Source organism: Bos grunniens, chromosome 17 (assembly GCF_055505025.1).
Source record: "Bos grunniens cultivar Pamir isolate PY7600 chromosome 17, Bosgru_T2T1.0, whole genome shotgun sequence".
NCBI lineage: Eukaryota > Metazoa > Chordata > Mammalia > Artiodactyla > Bovidae > Bos > Bos grunniens.
This window is the reverse complement of record NC_141181.1, coordinates 31,230,543-31,251,390: the sequence shown is the minus strand read 5'-3', so window position 1 is coordinate 31,251,390 and position 20,848 is coordinate 31,230,543. Positions and strand designations below refer to the sequence as shown.

The 20,848-nt window shown below is 37.0% G+C and overlaps 1 protein-coding gene across 34 annotated transcripts in view; it reads right to left on the bottom strand.

Moving 5' to 3' along the window:
* Positions 1-20,848, bottom strand: part of LOC147355172 (uncharacterized) — an 814,003-nt gene that overhangs the window by 593,507 nt on the left and 199,648 nt on the right. For 3 of the 34 annotated variants that reach the window (XR_015144314.1, XM_086346815.1, XM_086346819.1), the window contains one exon: positions 781-862. The exons of 27 other annotated variants lie outside the window; for them this stretch is intronic. Coding sequence is in view for 2 of the 7 variants with exons in the window: in XM_086346815.1 (XP_086202941.1) it covers positions 781-862 (82 nt within the window). In the remaining 5 variants the exon portion in view is untranslated. Of the gene's footprint in view, positions 1-780; positions 863-3,349; positions 3,440-17,101; positions 17,568-20,848 lie in introns of those variants that run through there. 4 more of the 34 variants (XR_015144312.1, XR_015144310.1, XR_015144346.1 and 1 more) reach the window with 3 other exon arrangements.

Below are 20,848 nucleotides of genomic sequence, written 5' to 3'. Positions count from 1 at the left end.
ATGATGGATACTATGATCACATGAGTGGTGTAATATATAACTGCCAATACACACATTATATATGTATACATAAATAAAAATATCTAATTAAAAACTCCAAACACTGTTAAGGCAAATTTAGAGAACAAACTGACCCCTAAAGTCCTTCTAGACACATTTCTATGATGCAAATTATACAGAAGCTTTGGGTTAAAACTAGTTTAAAACTGACATAGAATTTATTAGAAAGACTAAGAGGTCAATCCACAAGGAAGACAAAGAGCCCAATAATCTGGAAGAGAAACAGTTATACTTTGGCAGTTGTAAAATTTTAGTTTTTCTATCTCCTTAAAACTAAAAATACTTAATATTTGTATAGTATATATGCCAAAAATAGTATGAATAATAAACTATCACTCTCATTTCAGTTAATTAATATTAAATTCCCTCTTTGTGTTATTCAGGTTTCTTCACTAACAAGAAGGCCACTACGTATAAACCAAGGCCATAAAAGTAGTACTGTGTTTTAGTTGGCAACTTCATGTTTACTATGTGACATGTATATTATCACCATACTTTTCAAATAGTTATCAGAATCATCTAGTGGCAATCATTATTAATTTTTTAAGGGCAGAAAACTAATACTTTTTTTTTTCCTTTTTTGCTATACAGCACAAAGACAAGCAAGAAAGGGTTAATTTGTGGAACTTTAGAGACCCATTGTGAAAAAAGGACTTCAAAGGGAAAGTTCTTTTCCCTTGGTTTGCAAAGAATAGGTATCTTCAAAGAGAGATTACCTACCCGGTGATTCCAGCTCCAACACACTTATGTCCAACCAGATTGCTGCTCTGAAGATATTTCCGTAAAAAAATTTCAAGTATACCTAAATAAATTGAAAAGGAGATTTCCCCTTTTTTAGCTAATTGAATCAATTAGGAAAATTAGTCCATTTGAAAGAGAAAGTTATTAAACTTAAATACCTAATACTATCAGCCCTCAATATCTGTGCTTACAGAAGACCAACTGTTCTAGGCCATTTTATATAAGGGACTTGAGCATCTATAGATTTCGGTATCTGCAAGGTGTCCTGGAACCAATCTCTTGTGGATACTGAGGGATGACAACACGTGGTTCTTATTATGTTTATTTTTATTCAGATGTTTGGAGTGCTCAACTTGAAAATTAAATTAAAATTTTATTTGATTGGAAAGAACAGAAACATTTCAAAAATCACTTCCCTTTTATCAAACTATAGAAAAGTCTACTTACCATTCATTACTACTCAGAGCTCTCTAAAGGTATAATGAATTACAGCACTTAAGTTCAACAGTCTTTCATAACTGAATCTATCCTGTAATACATTCCATTTTTCAGGTAAAGGTGAAATGTCCTCCTGTCTTACAACATAATTCAGTGTGTTTTTGCCCTAAGGGAAATTTTACTATGATGTCTTCAGAGGAGTCACTAAGTCTGGTTTAATAATTAAAATATATTATGTTCATTTATTTAATTGTTCTCTGGTATCAGCAGAGCTTCCAAGGTGGTGCTACTGGTAAAGAATCTGCCTGCCAGTGCAGGAGACACAAGAGAGTTTTGCACAAGTGCATTCAATCCCTGAGTCGGGAAGATCCCCAGAGTAGGAAATGGCAACCCATTCTAGTATTCTTGCCTGGAAATTTTTATGGTCAGAGGAGTCTAGTAAGCAGCAAAGAGTCAGACATGATTGAACTACTGAGGACACATACACATAGCAGGGCTGAAAAATGGTTTTACTTAATAAAATTTTACTTTAAAAAAGTGAAAAATTCAGTGTCATAATCACTGTAAGTTTTAAGTCATTGAAAATTTTTAAAAAGTGAAAAAAGCTTTAAAAAGTTAAAATAAAGGGCTTTGACAGCAAGATGCAATAATACATCTAATTTAAAAGAGATTAATCATTACCAATTTAGCATCAAAAGAATTGTGAAACAAAAAGAGTTCCATATGGGCCATGTTGTAGAGGGCTAAAAATGATGTGCCATTCACATCCCCCTCTCCCTGACTACAGAGGGGGGAAAAAAAAAGAAACGTAAATAAATTTGAGTCTTAAAAGAACATGTGGAATTCCTTTAGAATCGTACCTCCACAAGTAGGTTCCACACTATTAGGGTCCCTCAGAAGTATGAGGATTCATCTATAATCCATGTTTTCACTATAGAACATTGGGGAGGCCATTTTCAACACGTCCATTCTGCTATCTACCACATATGCTTTTTCTTTAGAATTTCCTGAATTGATTTCATCTGCTGCAGTAGTGAGTCTGACCACAAGAGAGCTTTATTCCTCCTTCCCCTTATCTCATTTTCCTCCCTTCTTGCCTCACAAAGGCTAGATTAAAACACTATTGCTCTTATATATAGTAGGCAGGCACTGAGAGGAAAAGACAAAGGATGTGAGATATTGAAATTCAATGAATAAACTAAGTGACTCTAGAGGCAGACAGGCCTATGTTCATATACACCTGGAGCTACATAGAGGCTGTATGATATTCAGTAGGAGACAAATCTATCTGAATCACAGTTGTCCAATCTACAAAATGAACTACCTATTAAGGTAATTAGAAGAGTTTAAACTGTAATAAAGTCCTTGACACACAATAAGTTTTCGATTAATATTAGTCTACTATGAAGCAGTTGAGGGGAGGGGTTGTAAAAACAGGAGGATAAATACTTATCTACTTATAAAGCTGACCAAAACCAAATATTAAAGAACAACTTAGTTGTACTACTAGACTTAATAGTATATAATGAAACTATATCCATCTATATTACTCAATTTAAAATGCATATCAAATATCTGAAATTCTTAATTATTATATTAGGTGCAGAGTAGAAAATAGCTATATGTTCAGGAGATATTAAATAATTATAACAAAGAAAAATCATAAGAATCATGTAAGTATATTATTTAAAATCTTTATTTTGTTGCTATTTATTTCATTTTATGCCTGAACTATATGCTGCTGGAGCCCTTGGAGAATTTTAATTCATGAAAATAATTTCACATTTTAAGCAGATTGTCTAGATGTGATATAAAAAAGTAATCTATAAAAATATGGGATCAGAAAGAGTTGAGAAAGGGAAGAACTGACAAAGGAGGGTCAGAGTAGATATACTAGAATGTTAAGTTACAGAAATTTAAACAACTTAAAGTCTCATTTTTCCCAATTATGCTTATCTGTTTCAGAATTTTGAATTGCTAATAACAGAAAATATAAAGCAACTTAATCATATTAGGGTATTTACTCCAGCATATTACCAAAAATGTCCTGAGGTAGATTTCAGGTAGAATGAGAAAAAGAGTCTAGCTCTACATCTCTGACATTTCTCACCTTGGCCTTCTTACATGAGCCATATCTTCAGGTTGGCTTGACTCAAGGTCATAATATGGATGTCATCAATGACTGGAACCATCCTTCAACCTTCACGTCCAGGAGACAAGAGAGAAGGGATATATCCCATAACAATCTAAAAAAGTTCTCAGTGTTACCCTGATTTCCACTGTGCTAAATCCTGTGGCCAAGAGAATGCTATGTGCTAGCTGGCTGCAGTCTTTGTTACAAGATTCACCACTAGAATTTGGGATGGCATCAATTCCTACTAAATTATATGGCTGCTTCACCAGGGAAGAGGGGCTTCCCTGGTGACTCAGATGATAAAGAACCTGCCTGCGCTGACACCCAGGTTAGATCCCTGGGTCAGGAAGATCCCCTGAAGAAATGGCTACACACTCTAGTATTCTTGCCTGGAGAATTCCATGGACAGAGGAGCCTGGAGGGCTACTGTCCATTAGGCTGCAAGGGGTCAGACACAATGGAACACTGAGCACACAGAAGAGGAATGGCAAAAGGGATACTGGAGAGACAACTAGAGTGTCCAGTCTATGTATATTTCACAGTTGAAATTTTTAATAAAAACCAAAATTTCATGACATAACTAAGAGACCATTTATCACACGGTATGTATGTATATATATATATATATATATATATATGTATATAATATGTATATGGTGTGTATATATATATGGTATATATATATGTATGTATGTATGTGTGTGTATATATATATGGTATAACTGAGTGAGCCAGCTCCATAGCTGGCTAGTCTAATTAAAATTAGTCACACATAAGGGAAATCTCTTTTTACTATAATGTCATAGTTGATTCACTATAAACAGGTGATATGAAAATTGTCATATTATTTGAGTCATTAAAAAGCAAAGTTCTTCATGTCCCAAGGTGTTTCTAGACAGAGCTTACTCAACAGAATACAGGGTCTATCCAGGAATACAAAATATGTAGTTGCTGATTCATTCCAATAAAATTAGAGAAACTAATTTTATGAACTCAGAAATATCATATTTCATAATTATTTTTTAAAAATGGTATAAGATTCATGATTGATTAAATAATAATAAATCAAATAAAGGAAACAGCCAATAGTACTCCCTAGGCTAGCACATTCAGTCGCTGTTGTGCAAGTTCTTAAAATGGGTTATCTGGCAAATAAAAATCAGTTTTCAACAATCGGTTGTCAGAGATGATGGGGAGGAGAGAGGAAAGTTAGATGACACACAAGTAATTTTTAAGTCAGTGAATCTATCCTGTGTGATACTATAATGCCAGGTATATGACACCAGTAGCATAGAGGGACACTTCATGCATACAGCTTAAAAAAAAATCATTTAGGAGGTCAGCAGATCCCTGGATGGGTTGCATAATGTGACAAAAGAATCTATATATATTACAAATGTGTTAATCAATCTTCCTAATGAGGATGGAGGAAAACTGCTGACTCAAGTAACTGGAAGTATGTGGAATCTGTAAAACTAAAAGCATAAGGCACGGCACATAGCACTATAAAGTTGTTTCCCTTGGAGGTATGGGCTATCAATTCAAAAACTACTACATATGTATCTGGAACTGAATAATTAAATAAGTGGACGGAGATGGTAGGAGCCAGTTTTCTCACTGCTGGAGTGGAAGGTCACAGAGAATCAAGAGGAGGAGGCTAGAAAGATACATGTGATAATTTAATTAGAATTAGAGATGGAGATATCAGTACAAACATATTCAGCATAAAATAACCAGAGGGTTATATATAGAAATAATAACAGATTTATGCATGTATATGGATTAGTATACACATACATTTACTTATTTTGTCAGCTAAAAGCAAACAGAGCCAGTCATGCCTCAGTAAAAACAAGCATATCCGGTGATTAGATATTGGTTTCCAATACAATTTTCTAATAAAACAACCAAGGATACCTGGAGAAATGACTGATTCTAGGAATCAGAAATATATAACATGAACCTGGAGCAAGATGAAGTGCCAAAAGATAAGGAAGAACTCAAACAAAAACAAGATAATGGGATATGTCAAAGGGACCCAAGAGTCAACTGAAAGAGATCCCAATAGCCAAATTAGCAACAATTTGAGCAGCAAAATAAAGTAGTATTGAATTATAACCCAAGTATAAAATAAAGCTGAGCCACAAGGGAAGCCCAAGAATACTGGACTGGGTAGCCTATCCCTTCTCCAGCAGACCTTCCCAACCCAGGAATTGAACCAGGGTCTCCTGCATTGCAGGCAGATTCTCTACCAACTGAGCTATAAGGGAAGATCTTAAATCATGGGAGCAAAAAAGCAAATATTCCATGCAGAAGAATTCCAAATAATGTACGTAGACACTTTACCCTCCAGGAGGTGGAACATAACTTCATTCTTGAAATGTGGCCTTCATATATGTCTTCCTTCCAAAGAGTATCACAAGAGGGAAAAAGAGCAACAGTACATGGGGAAATCTTACCAGCAGTGCCTCGACATAATCAGCTGAATTACCCATGTTTCAATTTAGGAAAAAAGAGAAACTCATATTTAATCATTTAAAATGAATCAAAGTAGTCAATACTTTTACTCTCTTTAAATGACTAATCCCAATAATCATTGAAACTATTAATACAAACTCTGAAACAAAATTCTCAACTATTTTGTGATTTTAATTAATTGTCATTATTATATAAATTGTTTTCAATAGAAGTTAACTTCCAATTTGCCTGTTTAAGATGAAGCAGCATAGTAGTTACTGTGTATTTAAGGTAGCACATATTTAAATGAAATTATTAGATTATAGTAATGCTTGATTTATTAACATTATTAGAATATATTCAACAAAAGCAAATTTTCTGAAAGAGAAGTTTATCACTTTTATCAGTGATTCTTTTTATTCTACTCATTTTTTAATTTTTTCTAAAAAAAATGTATTTTAAAAAGTATTCAGGATGATTTAACCTTTTCCTGTCTATTCAGGATCTTCATTCGGAGCAACACCTGTTATACACTATTTCATACACCTAGCTATTTTTGCCCCCAATTATTCTAAATTACTCCTAATGGCTATGTTTTTGTATTAGTTGTTTCTGGTATGCTTTGCACATACCTCGTTGCTATTTCACTCAAAATCATTCAACAAATATTTGTGATGTGACCATAATTTGCCAGGAATATCCTACTGCTGAGGATATAGCAATGGACAAAGATTCCTGTCCTCATGAAGCTTAAATTCAGTCATTTCATAGCACTGTCAGTGTTTCTATTTCTAATAGAAATGGTTTCTTCTCCAACTGAAATACTTGCAATCCACCGTAAATTCACAAAATTTCTTTTAATCTTGATTAGAAAATCAGATATTGACCTCCTTAGATCAGTAAACTTAATCTAATGTGGGAGAAATTTAAATAAGTAGTACCTGAATAACAAATAATTATACATGTTGCTTTTATTTTTTTTTTCCTTTTTTAAAATTTTTATTTATTTATTTTTTTAATTTTATTTTATTTTTAAACTTTACAATATTGTATTAGTTTTGCCAAATATCGAAATGAATTCACCACAGGTATACCCACGTTCCCCATCCTGAACCCTCCACCCTCCTCCCTCCCCTCCCCTCACTCTGGGTCATCCCAGTGCACCAGCCCCAAGCATCCAGTACCGTGCATCGAACCTGGACTGGCGACTCGTTTCATACATGATATTATACATGTTTCAATGCTATTTTCCCAAATCTCCCCACCCTCTCCCTCTCCCACAGAGTCCATAAGACTGATCTATACATCGGTGTCTCTTTTGCTGTCTCGTACACAGGGTTACTGTTTCCATCTTTCTAAATTCCATATATATGCGTTAGTATACTGTATTGGTGTTTTTCTTTCTGGCTTACTTCACTCTGTATAATAGGTTCCAGTTTCATCCATCTCGTTAGAACTGATTCAAATGTATTCTTTTTAATGGCTGAGTAACACTCCATTGTGTATATGTACCACTGCTTTCTTATCCATTCATCTGCTGATGGGCATCTAGGTTGCTTCCCTGTCCTGGCTATTATAAACATTGCTGTGATGAACATCTCTATCCCTTCTGGTTTCCTCAGTGTGTATGCCCAGCAGTGGGATTGCTGGGTCATAAGGCAGTTCTATTTCCAGTTTTTTAAGGAATCTCCACACTGTTCTCCATAGTGGCTGTACTAGTTTGCATTCCCACCAACAGTGCAAGAGAGTTCCCTTCTCTCCACACCCTCTCCAGCATTTATTGCTTGTAGACTTATGGATCGCAGCCATTCTGACTGGCGTGAAATGGTACCTCATAGTGGTTTTGATTTGCATTTCTCTGATAATGAGTGATGTTGAGCACCTTTTCCTGTGTTTGTTAGCCATCTGTATGTCTTCTTTGGAGAAATGTCTATTTAGTTCTTTGGCCCATTTTTTGATTGGGTCATTTATTTTTCTGGAGTTGAGCTGTAGGAGTTGCTTGTATATTTTTGAGATTAGTTGTTTGTCAGTTGCTTCATTTGCTATTATTTTCTCCCATTCTGAAGGCTGCCTTTTCACCTTGCTAATAGTTTCCTTTGTTGTGCAGAAGCTTTTAAGTTTAGTTAGGTCCCATTTGTTTATTTTTGCTTTTATTTCCAATATTCTGGGAGGTGGGTCATTGAGGATCCTGCTGTGAAGTATGTCGGAGAGTGTTTTGCCTATGTTCTCCTCTAGGAGTTTTATAGTTTCTGGTCTTACGTTGAGATCTTTAATCCATTTTGAGTTTATTTTTGTGTATGGTGTTAGAAAGTGCTCTAGTTTCATTCTTCTACAAGTGGTTGACCAGTTTTCCCAGCACCATTTGTTCAACATCCATTTATGATAAGAACTCTCCAGAAAGCAGGAATAGAAGGAACATACCTCAACATAATAAAAGCTATATATGACAAACCCACAGCAAACATTATCCTCAATGGTGAAAAATTGAAAGCATTTCCTCTAAAGTCAGGAACAAGACAAGGGTGCCCACTTTCACCATTACTATTCAACATAGTTTTGGAAGTTTTGGCCACAGCAATCAGAGCAGAAAAAGAAATAAAAGGAATCCAAATTGGAAAAAAAGAAGTAAAACTCTCACTGTTTGCAGATGACATGATCCTTTACATAGAAAACCCTAAAGACTCCACCAGAAAATTACTAGAACTAATCAATGATTATAGTAAAGTTGCAGGATACAAAATCAACACACAGAAATCCCTTGCATTCCTATACACTAATAATGAGAAAACTGAAAGAGAAATTAAGGAAATAATTCCATTCACCATTGCAACGGAAAAAATAAAATACTTAGGAATATATCTACCTAAAGAAACCAAAGACCTATACATAGAAAACTATAAAACACTGGTGAAAGAAATCAAAGAGGACACTAATAGATGGAGAAATATACCATGTTCATGGATTGGAAGAATCAATATAGTGAAAATGAGTATATTACCCAAAGCAATTTATAGATTCAATGCAATCCCTATCAAGCTACCAACGGTATTCTTCACAGAGCTAGAACAAATAATTTCACAATTTGTATGGAAATACAAAAAACCTCGAATAGCCAAAGCTATCTTGAGAAAGAAGAATGGAACTGGAGGAATCAACCTGCCTGACTTCAGGCTCTATTACAAAGCCACAATTATCAAGACAGTATGGTACTGGCACAAAGACAGAAATATTGATCAATGGAACAAAATAGAAAGCCCAGAGATAAATCCACGCACACATGGACACCTTATCTTTGACAAAGGAGGCAAGAATATACAGTGGATTATATGTTTCTTTTAAACTAAATATTTTATTCACTAATTTCTGGCAGTGATACTGTATTTAAACAGAAAAAGGAATTATAACTCTATAAATAAGCTGGTTTCCCTGGTTGTTCAGAGGTTAAAGCATCTGCTTGCAATGCGGGAGACCCGGGTTCATTCCCTGGGTCGGGAAGATTCCCTGGAGAAGGAAATGGCAACCCACTCCAGTATTCTTGCCTGGAGAATCCCATGGATGGAAGAGCCTGGTGGGCTACAGTCCACGGGGTTGCAAAGAGTTGGACACGACTGAATGAATTCACTCACTCACTCAAATAACCTGGTATTAAACTTCAGACCACCAAGCTGACAGGGAAACATGATGCAACTCAACTTCCTATTCAAGTAAAATGCTTTACTGAAATTTATACCTGCCAGCCTTCTCACATTCTGTTTACTCATCTCTGGGGTTCTCCCAACACTTTCAGCCATAAATTTTCTACTGTTCCTTTAAGATTCAAACATGAACATTACTTCCCTTGGGATACTTTCTCTAGCTCCACCAGACAAATGCACTTCTCCCTATTCTGGCTTCCTGTGGACATTTATATGTATATTTTTATTGACTTTTTATTTTTAATTTTTAATAAAAATCCCAATAAAATTTTTTAAATAATTTAATTTGAAACTGGTAGGTATTTCTATTTTAACACACATCACACTGTTTTGTTTATTTGGATATTTGGCTATTACCTTTGCACTATGTACTCCAAAAGAATGGGGTGAGAGGATATTCCTGCTTCTATTCTCTGAGCATTTAAAAGTCAAAAAGAGAGCATGTTCCCCCAATCTCAGTTAGAGTGGTGTTGAAGAACACCAGCTATTCAGATCAGCTCATGTTCTGCTCCATCACTCTATTCAAGGTAGCTGTGAAGCTTCAAGCAAGATTCTACTATTCCCCTGACTCAGTAGTAGGGTCTGTAAAGAGCTTAGGTATACTAGCTTCTCTCTCATAGAATACAGTTCAGTTCAGTTCAGTCGCTCAGTCGTATCCGATTCTTTGTGGCCGCATGAAATGCAGCACGCCAGGCCTCCCTGTCCATCACCAGCTCCTGGAGTTCACTCAGACTCACGTCCATCGAGTCAGTGATGCCATCCAGCCATCTCATCCTCTGTCGTCCCCTTCTCCTCCTGCCCCCAATCCCTCCCAGCATCAGAGTCTTTTCCAATGAGTCAACCCTTCGCATGAGGTGGCCAAAGTACTGGAGTTTCAGCTTTAGCATCATTCCTACCAAAGAACACCCAGGACTGATCTCCTTTAGAATGGACTGGTTGGATCTCCTTGCAGTCCAAGGGACTCTCAAGAGTCTTCTCCAACACCACAGTTCAAAAGCATCAATTCTTTGGCGCTCAGCCTTCTTCACAGTCCAACTCTCACGTCCATACATGACCACTGGAAAAACCATAGCCTTGACTAGATGGACCTTGAGTGAGTGAGTGAAGTCACTCAGTCATGTCCAACTCTTTGCAACCCCGTGGATTGTAGCCTACCAGGCTCTTCCGTCCATGGGATTCTCCAGGCAAGTATACTGGAGTGGGTTGCCATTTCCTTCTCCAGGGGATCTTCCCAATCCAGGGATCAAACCCAGATCTCCCGCATTGGAGGCAGACACTATAACCTCTGAGCCACCAGGGAAGAGACAGATCTTACTGTGTAACAAATACTTCTGCTTTATTGACTATGCCAAAGCCTTTGACTGTGTGGATCACAACAAACTGTGGAAATACTTAAAGAGATGGGAATACCAGACCACCTCACCTGCCTCCTGAGAAATCTGTATGCAGGTCAAGAAGCAACAGTTAGAACCGGACATGGAAAAACAGACTGGTTCCAAATCGAGAAAGGAGTACATCAAGGCTGTATATTTTTGCCCTGCTTTTTTAACTTATGTGCAGAGAACATCATAAGAAATGCCAGGCTGGATGAAGCACAAGCTGGACTCAAGATTGCCAGGAGAAATATTAATAACCTCAGATATGCAGATGACACCACCCTTATGGCAGAAAGTGAAGAAGAACTAAAGAGTCTCTTGATGAGAGATTGAAACAAAAGAGTGAAAAAGTTGGCTTAAAACTCAGTGTTCAGAAAACTAAGATCATGGCATCTGGTCCCATCACTTCATGACAAATAGATGGGGAAACAATGGAAACAGTGACAGACTTTATTCTGGGGGGCTCCCAAATCACTGCAGATGATGACTGCAGCCATGAAATTAAAAGATGTTTGCTCCTTGGAAGAAAAGCTACAATGCTCCATCTAGTCAAAGCTATGGTTTTTCCAGTAGTCATGTATGGATGTGAAAGTTGGACTATAAAGAAAGCTGAGCAATGAAGAGTTGATGCTTTTGAACTGTGGTGTTGGAGAAGACTCTTGAGAATCCCTTGGACTGCAAGGAGATCCAACCAGTCCATCCTAAAGGAAATCAGTCCTGAATATTCATTGGAAAGACTGATGCTGAAGCTGAAACGGCAACACTTTGGCCACATGATGCAAAGAACTAACTCATTTGAAAAGATCCTGATGCTGGGGAAAATTGAAGGTGGGAGGAGCAGGGGACAACAGAGGATGAGATGGTTGGATGGCATTACCAACTCAATGGACATGAGTTTGAGTAAACTCCTGGTGTTGGTGACAGACAGGGAGGTCTGGAGTGCTGCATCCACGGGGTTGCAAAGAACTAGACATGACTGAGTGACTGAACTGAACTGAAAACAAATAATTACTCCAAAATATCTGAGTGCTCCAAAGAGTTGCACGAATGTTCACTGAGTGTTATTAAGTTAATTTTAATGAAACTTACCATATTTAGTATGTAGCTAATAAGATAATAATACTTACTGAATTACCATTGTAGTCAGAGAAATAAATCCCATTGGGAAAAAATTAGAAGACCCAATCTGTCTGAGATGAGTTCAGAAACCTACAGTTAATTCCATACAATTGCTATAAATGCTGTGTACATATTTCTTGGTACTTACACAGACATTAATTTATAAACAACATATATAAACTATACAATCTTCCAAAATATTATCAACAAATACTCTGCATCTTATGGGATGTGTTTAAGTTAGAGGCATGTATTTTGACAGGGAGAATGAGGAAAAGGTATTCTCTGTTTTCCAAATTTTCCTGTTTAGTAGGTGAGATTTAGGCAATGGCACCCCACTCCAGTACTCTTGCCTGGAAAATCCCATGGGCAGAGGAGCCTGGTAGGCTGTAGTCCATGGGGTCGCAAACAGTCGGACATGACTGAGCAACTTCACTTTCACTTTTCACTTTCATGTATTGGAGAAGGAAATGGCAACCCACTCCAGTGTTCTTGCCTGGAGAATCCCAGGGATGATGGGGCTTGGTGGGCTGCCATCTATGGGGTCGCACAGAGTCGGACACAACTGAAGTGACTTAGCAGCAGCAGCAGCAGGTGAGATTTACATTTATTCTCAAGTGAAGTTATTAAAGTAAATTAAAAATTCCTCACTTTGTGATCATATGTATTTGTTAGAGTGAAGGTAATAGCTGAGGATATGTAGCCTATATATAAAAGTGCAGCAGAGTAACTTAAACATGTTTTTAATATGCATTATCAGAAAACTAACACACCTTGAAATTTCCTTTTGCCTTTGAAGGATCTAATGAAGAAACAAGTCCTTTAACATTGGGCCAATCATGTTGGCTAGTAAAATAAAATTTAAAAACCAAAGAACTTTGGTTATGGAGTTAAAACTTAAATATCTCGTGTGTGTGTATCCTAAGCTGCTTCAATCCTGTCCGACTCTTTGCAACCCTATGGACTGTAGCCCGCCAGGCTCTTCTTTCCATGGGATTCTCCAGGCTAGAATAGTAGAGTGGGTTGCCAAGCCTTCCTCCAGGGGATCTTCCCTACCTAGGGATCAAACTCCTATCTCATGTCTCCTGCATTGGCAGGTGGGTTCTTTACCACTGGCTCCACCTGGGAAGCCCTAAATATCTGGTAATGAAACTTTAATATTCTTGTGTTAAACCTTCCTTAGAAATACTGTGAATGTGTGCTGCAGTGCTGAGAGCTCTTCCTTTTAAAATAATAAAATATGAAAGCTTTCAATTTATTGTTGAATTCAGTGTGCCAGCTAAATTTATCACAAACTTTTGATAATATAAAATAGTGGTTAGGAGTTGCATTTTCCCAGATGATGAAGCACTTTCATGGCAAGAATCAGAAGTTGATCTCGCATCGGTGCTGATGAGGCTGGATCAGCCAGGGATGAGCAAAGGCTGCCTGAAGCTCAGCTTTTAAAGCAATGTGACAATGTAATAATTCCTTCCATCACAATGTTTCTGATCAGAAAAAAAAAAATAAACAGCTGATTCCCAAATGATAATTGATCCCAGCATTCTGAGGCACAAGCCAGCCAAAACTTGTCTGATCTTTTTAATGAAAAATCACTGCATATGAAGAATTCAAGTCCAGTTGTCTAGGGCTTTAAAATCATGTGCAAAACACACTGTAGCCATTGTGTTACAGTCATATCCTCTGATTGCCTGGCTAAGGATTTGGAAATGCTTGGTCATATTTATCTATTTCTGGTATCCCACTAGGAGTTCAGTAATCTGAGTTCTTTGCATCTTGCCAACCAATGAGTGCTCAAGGAGAGTCATGCATTTGATGAAATTTGCTTTGAGAAAATCCCAGCCCTACATCTTTCTCCCTAAAAGGCTGGGGAGGGAACATACTTTTCAACGCTTTCCTTCTTCCCCTCACCAAAGAGTTGGGTCAGAAATAACACTGATGAGGAATAAGACAAGCATTGTCCTCATGGGGCCTGTACACACAAGGAAAGTTATGGGACTCCCCAAAACAGCCAACAATTCCAGTTTTAGTACTCAGTTACAGGAAGGCTTGTAGGATAATGAAAAGAAGACAGACAAAAAACACCATTATTACAAGCAGCAAAGAAAGAATGAAGGAGCCATAAGGCTTTTCCCAAATTTTTTTTTTTAAATCTTCTATTTATAATTAAAAGTTTTGGTGTCACTCAATTGCACTGAAAGAAGTTAAAAAATCTAAATACAGTTAAAAAGACCAGACTGTAGGTCTAGGGGAAAATTATCCAAGAGTCTTATTGCCCTTATAGCTTTATCTTTCTCCTTGCACAGCAGAACTACTATAGACTGTAAATTGAATCCTTTTTTTTTTTTTTAATTAACTTAGCAAGAGCAGAAAAACCATCTTCACTTTTTATACTACACCAGAGTATATGTCACTATGTACACACTAACCATTACAAATTGTTTTAAACTGACAATAAATGATGAATCTTAATATAAAGATGGTTTTAAAGACTGATGTTCACTCAAAATGTATATCACATGCTAATTATGAATCAAGAATGTATTTTTTATGTTGCAATCTGTATTTTAAATGGAATTTTTCAAAGTTTTGCCTATTGCTACAATATTCTTAAAAAGGGATGGCATGATTTTAATCATGAGACTGCATAATATAGTAAACTCATCAAAAGAAAATGTTTTTGAAAACACATAATAAAACACAAGGCATACATACAAAGCAGCGCATTTGAATTACATTAAAAGGCAAATATGGAAACTCACTAATCTAGAATTTATATTTTACAGGAAAGCATAGACATCTTGAAAACCTCAAGAAGGTGCAGACAAGAGCTTGATTATTTGGACATTTGCTGTACACTCTCCAAAATTTTCTTAGATAGCATCACCACCGAATTTTCTTTGTGTATCATTGTAAATCTTATCTTTTGCCATTGCTCAGAAAAATTTGGAAGCTCTCTAAACACACTGTATAGAATTCTAACTTTAAAAATAATATATTATGTATGCACACTAAGTATGAGAATTCACAATAAGCAATCAACTATAGGAATAAAGTCAAATTTGCCAATATTAATGGAGTTTCTCCTTCATATATATAGAGTAGAGGACATGTCCTCAGCTTCTGTGGGACCTGTCTGGCACTAACCATGGTGTAATGGTCCAATGGAATCATCTCAGGCATTCAGTCTGGCACTATAGTCAAATCCTTATATCAAGGCTTATCAGTGAAACAGTTACATCACAGGGAGAGAATTTTAAAAATATATGTTGAATTTAGCACTTAGACTTTTCCTAAAGCAGCAGTAAAGACATAGTTTTAACTCAATACATATTATTAAGTCAACCAAACTTGAATATAATTACTTATTAAATAGATTCATATTTTATACCATTTCCATTTGGGATCATACTAAAAGAATAATATTTGTTCTTAACTATTTCCTTCAGGGAATATGAACACATTCAACTAAATTGATGAGGTAAACATACTAGCCTTGAGTTAAGAGGTTGGAAAGTTCACACCCCAGTTTTGCTGGGACAAGGCAATTTCTCAGAAGCTCAGATTCTAGATAATGATTCTAGATAAATACTGTTCACCTAAATGACTCCTAGAGTACAGTTGAGAAGCACTTCAAAAACTCCCTTCCTCACATCCATCTCATCTCTTTTTCACCTAGTGTTTAAAAAAGTCATCATCAAGTGTTCATAGCTTTTGTCAGTTTAAAACAATTTTCCAGGTAATAAGGTAACAAATGGCATGAATGGAAGATTAAAGGCCATGGGAATCTTTCAATGCCAGGATTCTGGTTTGCTCTTATAGCTTCCATTTTGCTCCCCCACTTTTGCTTATATTTTAATCTTGAACTGTCATGATCTGCAATAACAAGGCCCAACAAGTCATTGATTACAAGAGATTTTATAAAGGAATTGGTATCAATAGAGTTCAGTTACTATATCCAGAAGTCACTTTCTAAAAATAAAACCCTGAAATATGATGTAAATATACTGCTCCCTTTGTATACATTTTCTCATTTTATCTCATAACAAACTTTTAAAGTATATATTATCATTATTCTATTTTACAGAGGAGAGAAAATAAAGGATTGAAATGTTGTCACTTTCCCAAGAGCACGGAGCTTCTGGTTTGACTTCCACTAAAAGACGCTTACTCCTTGGAAGGAAAGTTATGACCAACCTAGATAGCATATTCAAAAGCAGAGACATTACTTTGCCAACAAAGGTTCGTCTAGTCAAGGCTATGGTTTTTCCTGTGGTCATGTATGGATGTGAGAGTTGGACTGTGAAGAAGGCTGAGCACCGAAGAATTGATGCTTTTGAACTGTGGTGTTGGAAAAGACTCTTGAGAGTCCCTTGGACCGCAAGGAGATCCAACCAGTCCATTCTGAAGGAGATCAGCCCTGGGATTTCTTTGGAGGGAATGATGCTGAAGCTGAAACTCCAGTACTTTGGCCACCTCATGCGAAGAGTTGACTCATTGGAAAAGACTCTGATGCTGGGAGGGATTGGGGGCAGGAGGAGAAGGGGATGACAGAGGATGAGATGGCCGGATGGCATCACTGACTCGATGGACGTGAGTCTCAGTGAACTCCGGGAGTTGGTGAGGGACAGGGAGGCCTGGCGTGCTGCGATTCATGGGGTCACAAAGAGTCAGACACAACTGAGCAACTGATCTGATCTGATCTGAAGCCAGTACTCTTCACCACTATGCCATGCAGCCAAAGGGAAAAAAAAAAAAAAAAAAGCGGGTGGGGGATGACTACATTCACATCAACACAAAGACTGTCAAATTGTCTTCACACTAAGAAAAGCTATCTCTTCCCCCTCTGAGGAGTCATGGTTCAAAGGTCAGCAAACTATTGTCCAAGGGCAAAATCAAGCTAATCATTTATCTTCATAAGTAAAGGGTTTTGGTTTTTTTGAACACAGGTACACCAGTTCTTTCCCATTGTGTATAACTGCCTTCACATTACAACAGCAGAGTTAAGTTGCTGCAAGAAATGTCCTCTGGCCCACAAAGCCTAAAATACAGTCTGACTCTTCACAGAAAATATTTGCCAGCCTCTAAATTACAAGACTGACAAATACAGGGAAGCAGTGACAATAAGTATTTTGACTGGTGGAGGGTCTATTGCTAAATACCAATTTGTAGATAGCTAGCATGTCAAGAAAAATGGGATTAATGGAGCAGATACACATGAAGCAAGGGAATTAAGAAGGATGGAAATAAAGGCTATGGTGAACACATTCCAGAACACTCACAGGAGCTCCTTGAACAGGCCAAGTTGTCTGTTGACTTTGAATCTAGTGAATTCAGTGGACTCTCAAGTGATTTTTGATGACCAGCTCTGTGTAATGCAGATCTATGAAATTCTTCTCTGAGTAAGCCCTTATAGTAGTTGTTACTCTGCCAAGTTATTCATACTTCCCACGTAAACTTGAGTTGTACAGGGTATCAGGAAAAGAAAGGTCTTCATTCCACTAGAGAGTTGATGATTTTCCAATTTTAAAGAGTAAAGTGCTCTTGCTGGAAAAGTTTTAAGTAGGTGTAGAATTAGGTCACTCTCCATGGTGAATACAATCAGATGATTTTGATCATTAGCTCTAAACATTAATTCCCACAGCAGTTAGCCCCTAGAAGTAACTCTAAATGTGAAATCCCAATGAAACATTGATTGGCCTTAATACTGTATACGTATCCAAAGGAATTTAAACATTTACAACTTGAAAAAGGGCTTAAACTTAGATAACAGGTGTGCACAGGCACACACACACACATCCTACCCCCACACACCACACACACACACACACACACATACCATCACACACAACAAGACGCTCTCAAGAAATTTTAACAAATCTACAGTATTGGCACATTTCCAGTGTTTTTTTTTTTTTTTTTTTAAAGCAGCAAAATTCCTAGATGACGGCACAGTTTCCCAAATCACTTCCCAGCTTTTCCCTGAGCCACTAGTTCTTAAAACATGAAAGAAGAGAGGGCACTTTTAATTTGAAAAATGGTCTATGAAGTTCATATGGGAGGGAGAGAGAATTTGCCAAAGTGATTAAGTCCATGTGTAAAGGACTAAGTGAAACCTTCAGGCATTCTGTCGCACGTTATTTTCACTTTTTTCTCCAATTTACACAACCATGTGGGTGGCCACATGTCTATTTGTTTTCCTTGTTTTTCAACAAGTGAAATAGAGGTGGAGGAGGGGAGGTTAGAGGAGCGTGCTTTTTAACTCATAGAAGTCCTGGTTTTATTATTTTCAGATTGACCCGATATACAATTGAACAAGTTCTCTCATTAGCTGAACCCAGAAACAGATGGTAATTTTGCTTATGAGGTTACTTTGTGCGGTTCATGTATCTGAGTACGGTTTTATCTTTCCTTTTGCTTACACTATGTTACACCCTCCACACACACAGCTGGCATCCTAAGATGAGTGAGAATATCAATCTTTATATAAGAATTTCATAGATAGAAAAAAATCAGAGTCCTTATCAGGTTGATGCTATAGCTCTTGCTTCTAAAAGAGCATTCACATAACTTTCTTAATTTACTCAATTCAAGAAAACTGAATGACATTGGATATTATGATTAGTCTTATATATTAAATGTGTTAGCAATGAACAATTTGCGAAATAAAATTTTAAGAAGTCAATCATTTTTTAATATACCCTGTTAATCATCTATTATGTATACTCTCCTATCATGTAAAAGAAATTGACCTAAGAAATCTGCAGTTGAAACAAAGTGACTATAAGTCACTAACCAACTAGTGTTTGGTGACAGTGTGTTTCTCATTTTAACTATTTTTCAATGGATTTTTATAGGACTTTAATAATTCATTCTGGCAAGGAATTTCAATGAAGGAGTTCCACTATTTTACTTTTACACCTATGTAAGAAAGAATTAAGTGGAATAGGGGAACCATACAAAAATAAAACCCTGGCATCTTACAGCATAAAAATGGTGGCATATGATTTACCTAAATGCACTTTTTCCTTCTGTGGATACTTGATTTTTTTTTTTTTTGACCCTAGTCATCACTTCTCTGTTCAAGGAACAGTAACATGGTCATTACTACAAGAGCCCTCTTTTATTTTGGTATTATTCTCCTAAATTTTTATCACAATGTCCATCTCTCCCTATTCCACATACATCATGTCTTTTAATGTGCTTTATCTGTTTTCTTGTATATTCATGTACGCTCTCAAAATGTAGGTTTCCTTGGTATAAGGGGTATATTTCAATGTATACAAATGGTATTTTGCTGTAGTAATTACACTGGTTTTTATATTTTTACTCAAAAGTCAGTTTTGAACATCAACCCGAGTTTCCGTAAACATTTATACTTCCACTGCTTTTCCTGGCTGATACCCTTTGTTTATATGTCCACTATGTTTAATCTGTGTGTTCTATAATGATGAACACCTGGGTTATCACTAACTCCTCAAGAAACACAAAAAGGCTGCACTGACTGCCTTCATGCTTTAGAATGTATGGACATGTGCAAGAACTTATCTGGAATAAATGCTTAAGATTTCCATATAAATGCATAATTTCATTAAGTTCTATTAACTGCTGTCCAGAATGACTACTGATTTGGTCTCTTAGAAGCAGGTTATGAGGCTTTCTGTTTCCACACATCTACACTTTCACTTGGAATTACCACATGTTCACAGCTGCCAACCTGAAGGATTTAAGTGAGCAAAACGACACTCTTTTTCCCTCATTTTATTAATGAGATTGATAATCATCCTTTTTTTATGATCATTCAGTTCAGTTCAGTCCAGTTCAGTTCAGTCGCTCAGTCGTGTCCGACTCTCTGTGACCCCATGAATTGCAGCATGCCAGGCCTCCCTGTCCATCACCATCTCCCAGAGTTCACTCAGACTCACGTCCATCGAGTCAGTGATGCCATCCAGCCATCTCATCCTCTGTCGTCCCCTTCTCCTCTTGCCCCAAATCCCTCCCAGCATCAGGGTCTTTTCCAATGAGTCAACTCTTCGCATGAGGTGGCCAAAGTACTGGAGTTTCAGCTTTAGCATCATTCCTTCCAAAGAAATCCCAGGGCTGATCTCCTTCAGAATGGACTGGTTGGATCTCCTTGCAGTCCAAGGGACTCTCAAGAGTCTTCTCCAACACCACAGTCCAAAAGCATCAATTCTTCGGCACTCAGCTTTCTTCAAGTCCAACTCTCACATCCATACATTATCATCATTAGCCTAGTTAAATATTCTCTTCTGTGAATTCTCCATCCATACACTTCATCTATTTTTTTAATAGGGGCTCCCTCTGTTTTGCAGATATTAAAACTATATTCATTTGAAATAGTCTCTAAACCCACCATATACATCCTTGAATATACATTTAATATGGGCACATCTGTCAGCTTTTTTTTCTCCCCTCTACGGCTATCATGGGGCTGCAAAGAGTCAGACATGACTGAAGAAATGAGTGAGGTGAGTGATGACTATATGCTCTTTTTTTTTTTCTTAATTGGAGTATAACTGCTTTACAATTAGTATGTTTCTGCTGTACAACAATATGAATTAGCTATATGTATACACATATCATCTCCCCCTCAAGCCTCCCTCCTGATCCCCACCTCCTACCCGCTAGGTCATCACAGAGCCCCAAGCTGAGCTCCATGTTTTCTTTTGATTTATGGCTAGAACATTTATTTCAAGAAATCTTTCCCTACTTGATGGTTTACACTTTCTCCTGTCTGTGTGTGCCCGTGTGTATGTGGGTGTGTGAATACAAATGCATGTATGTATTTCATTGCATTACTTTTCATT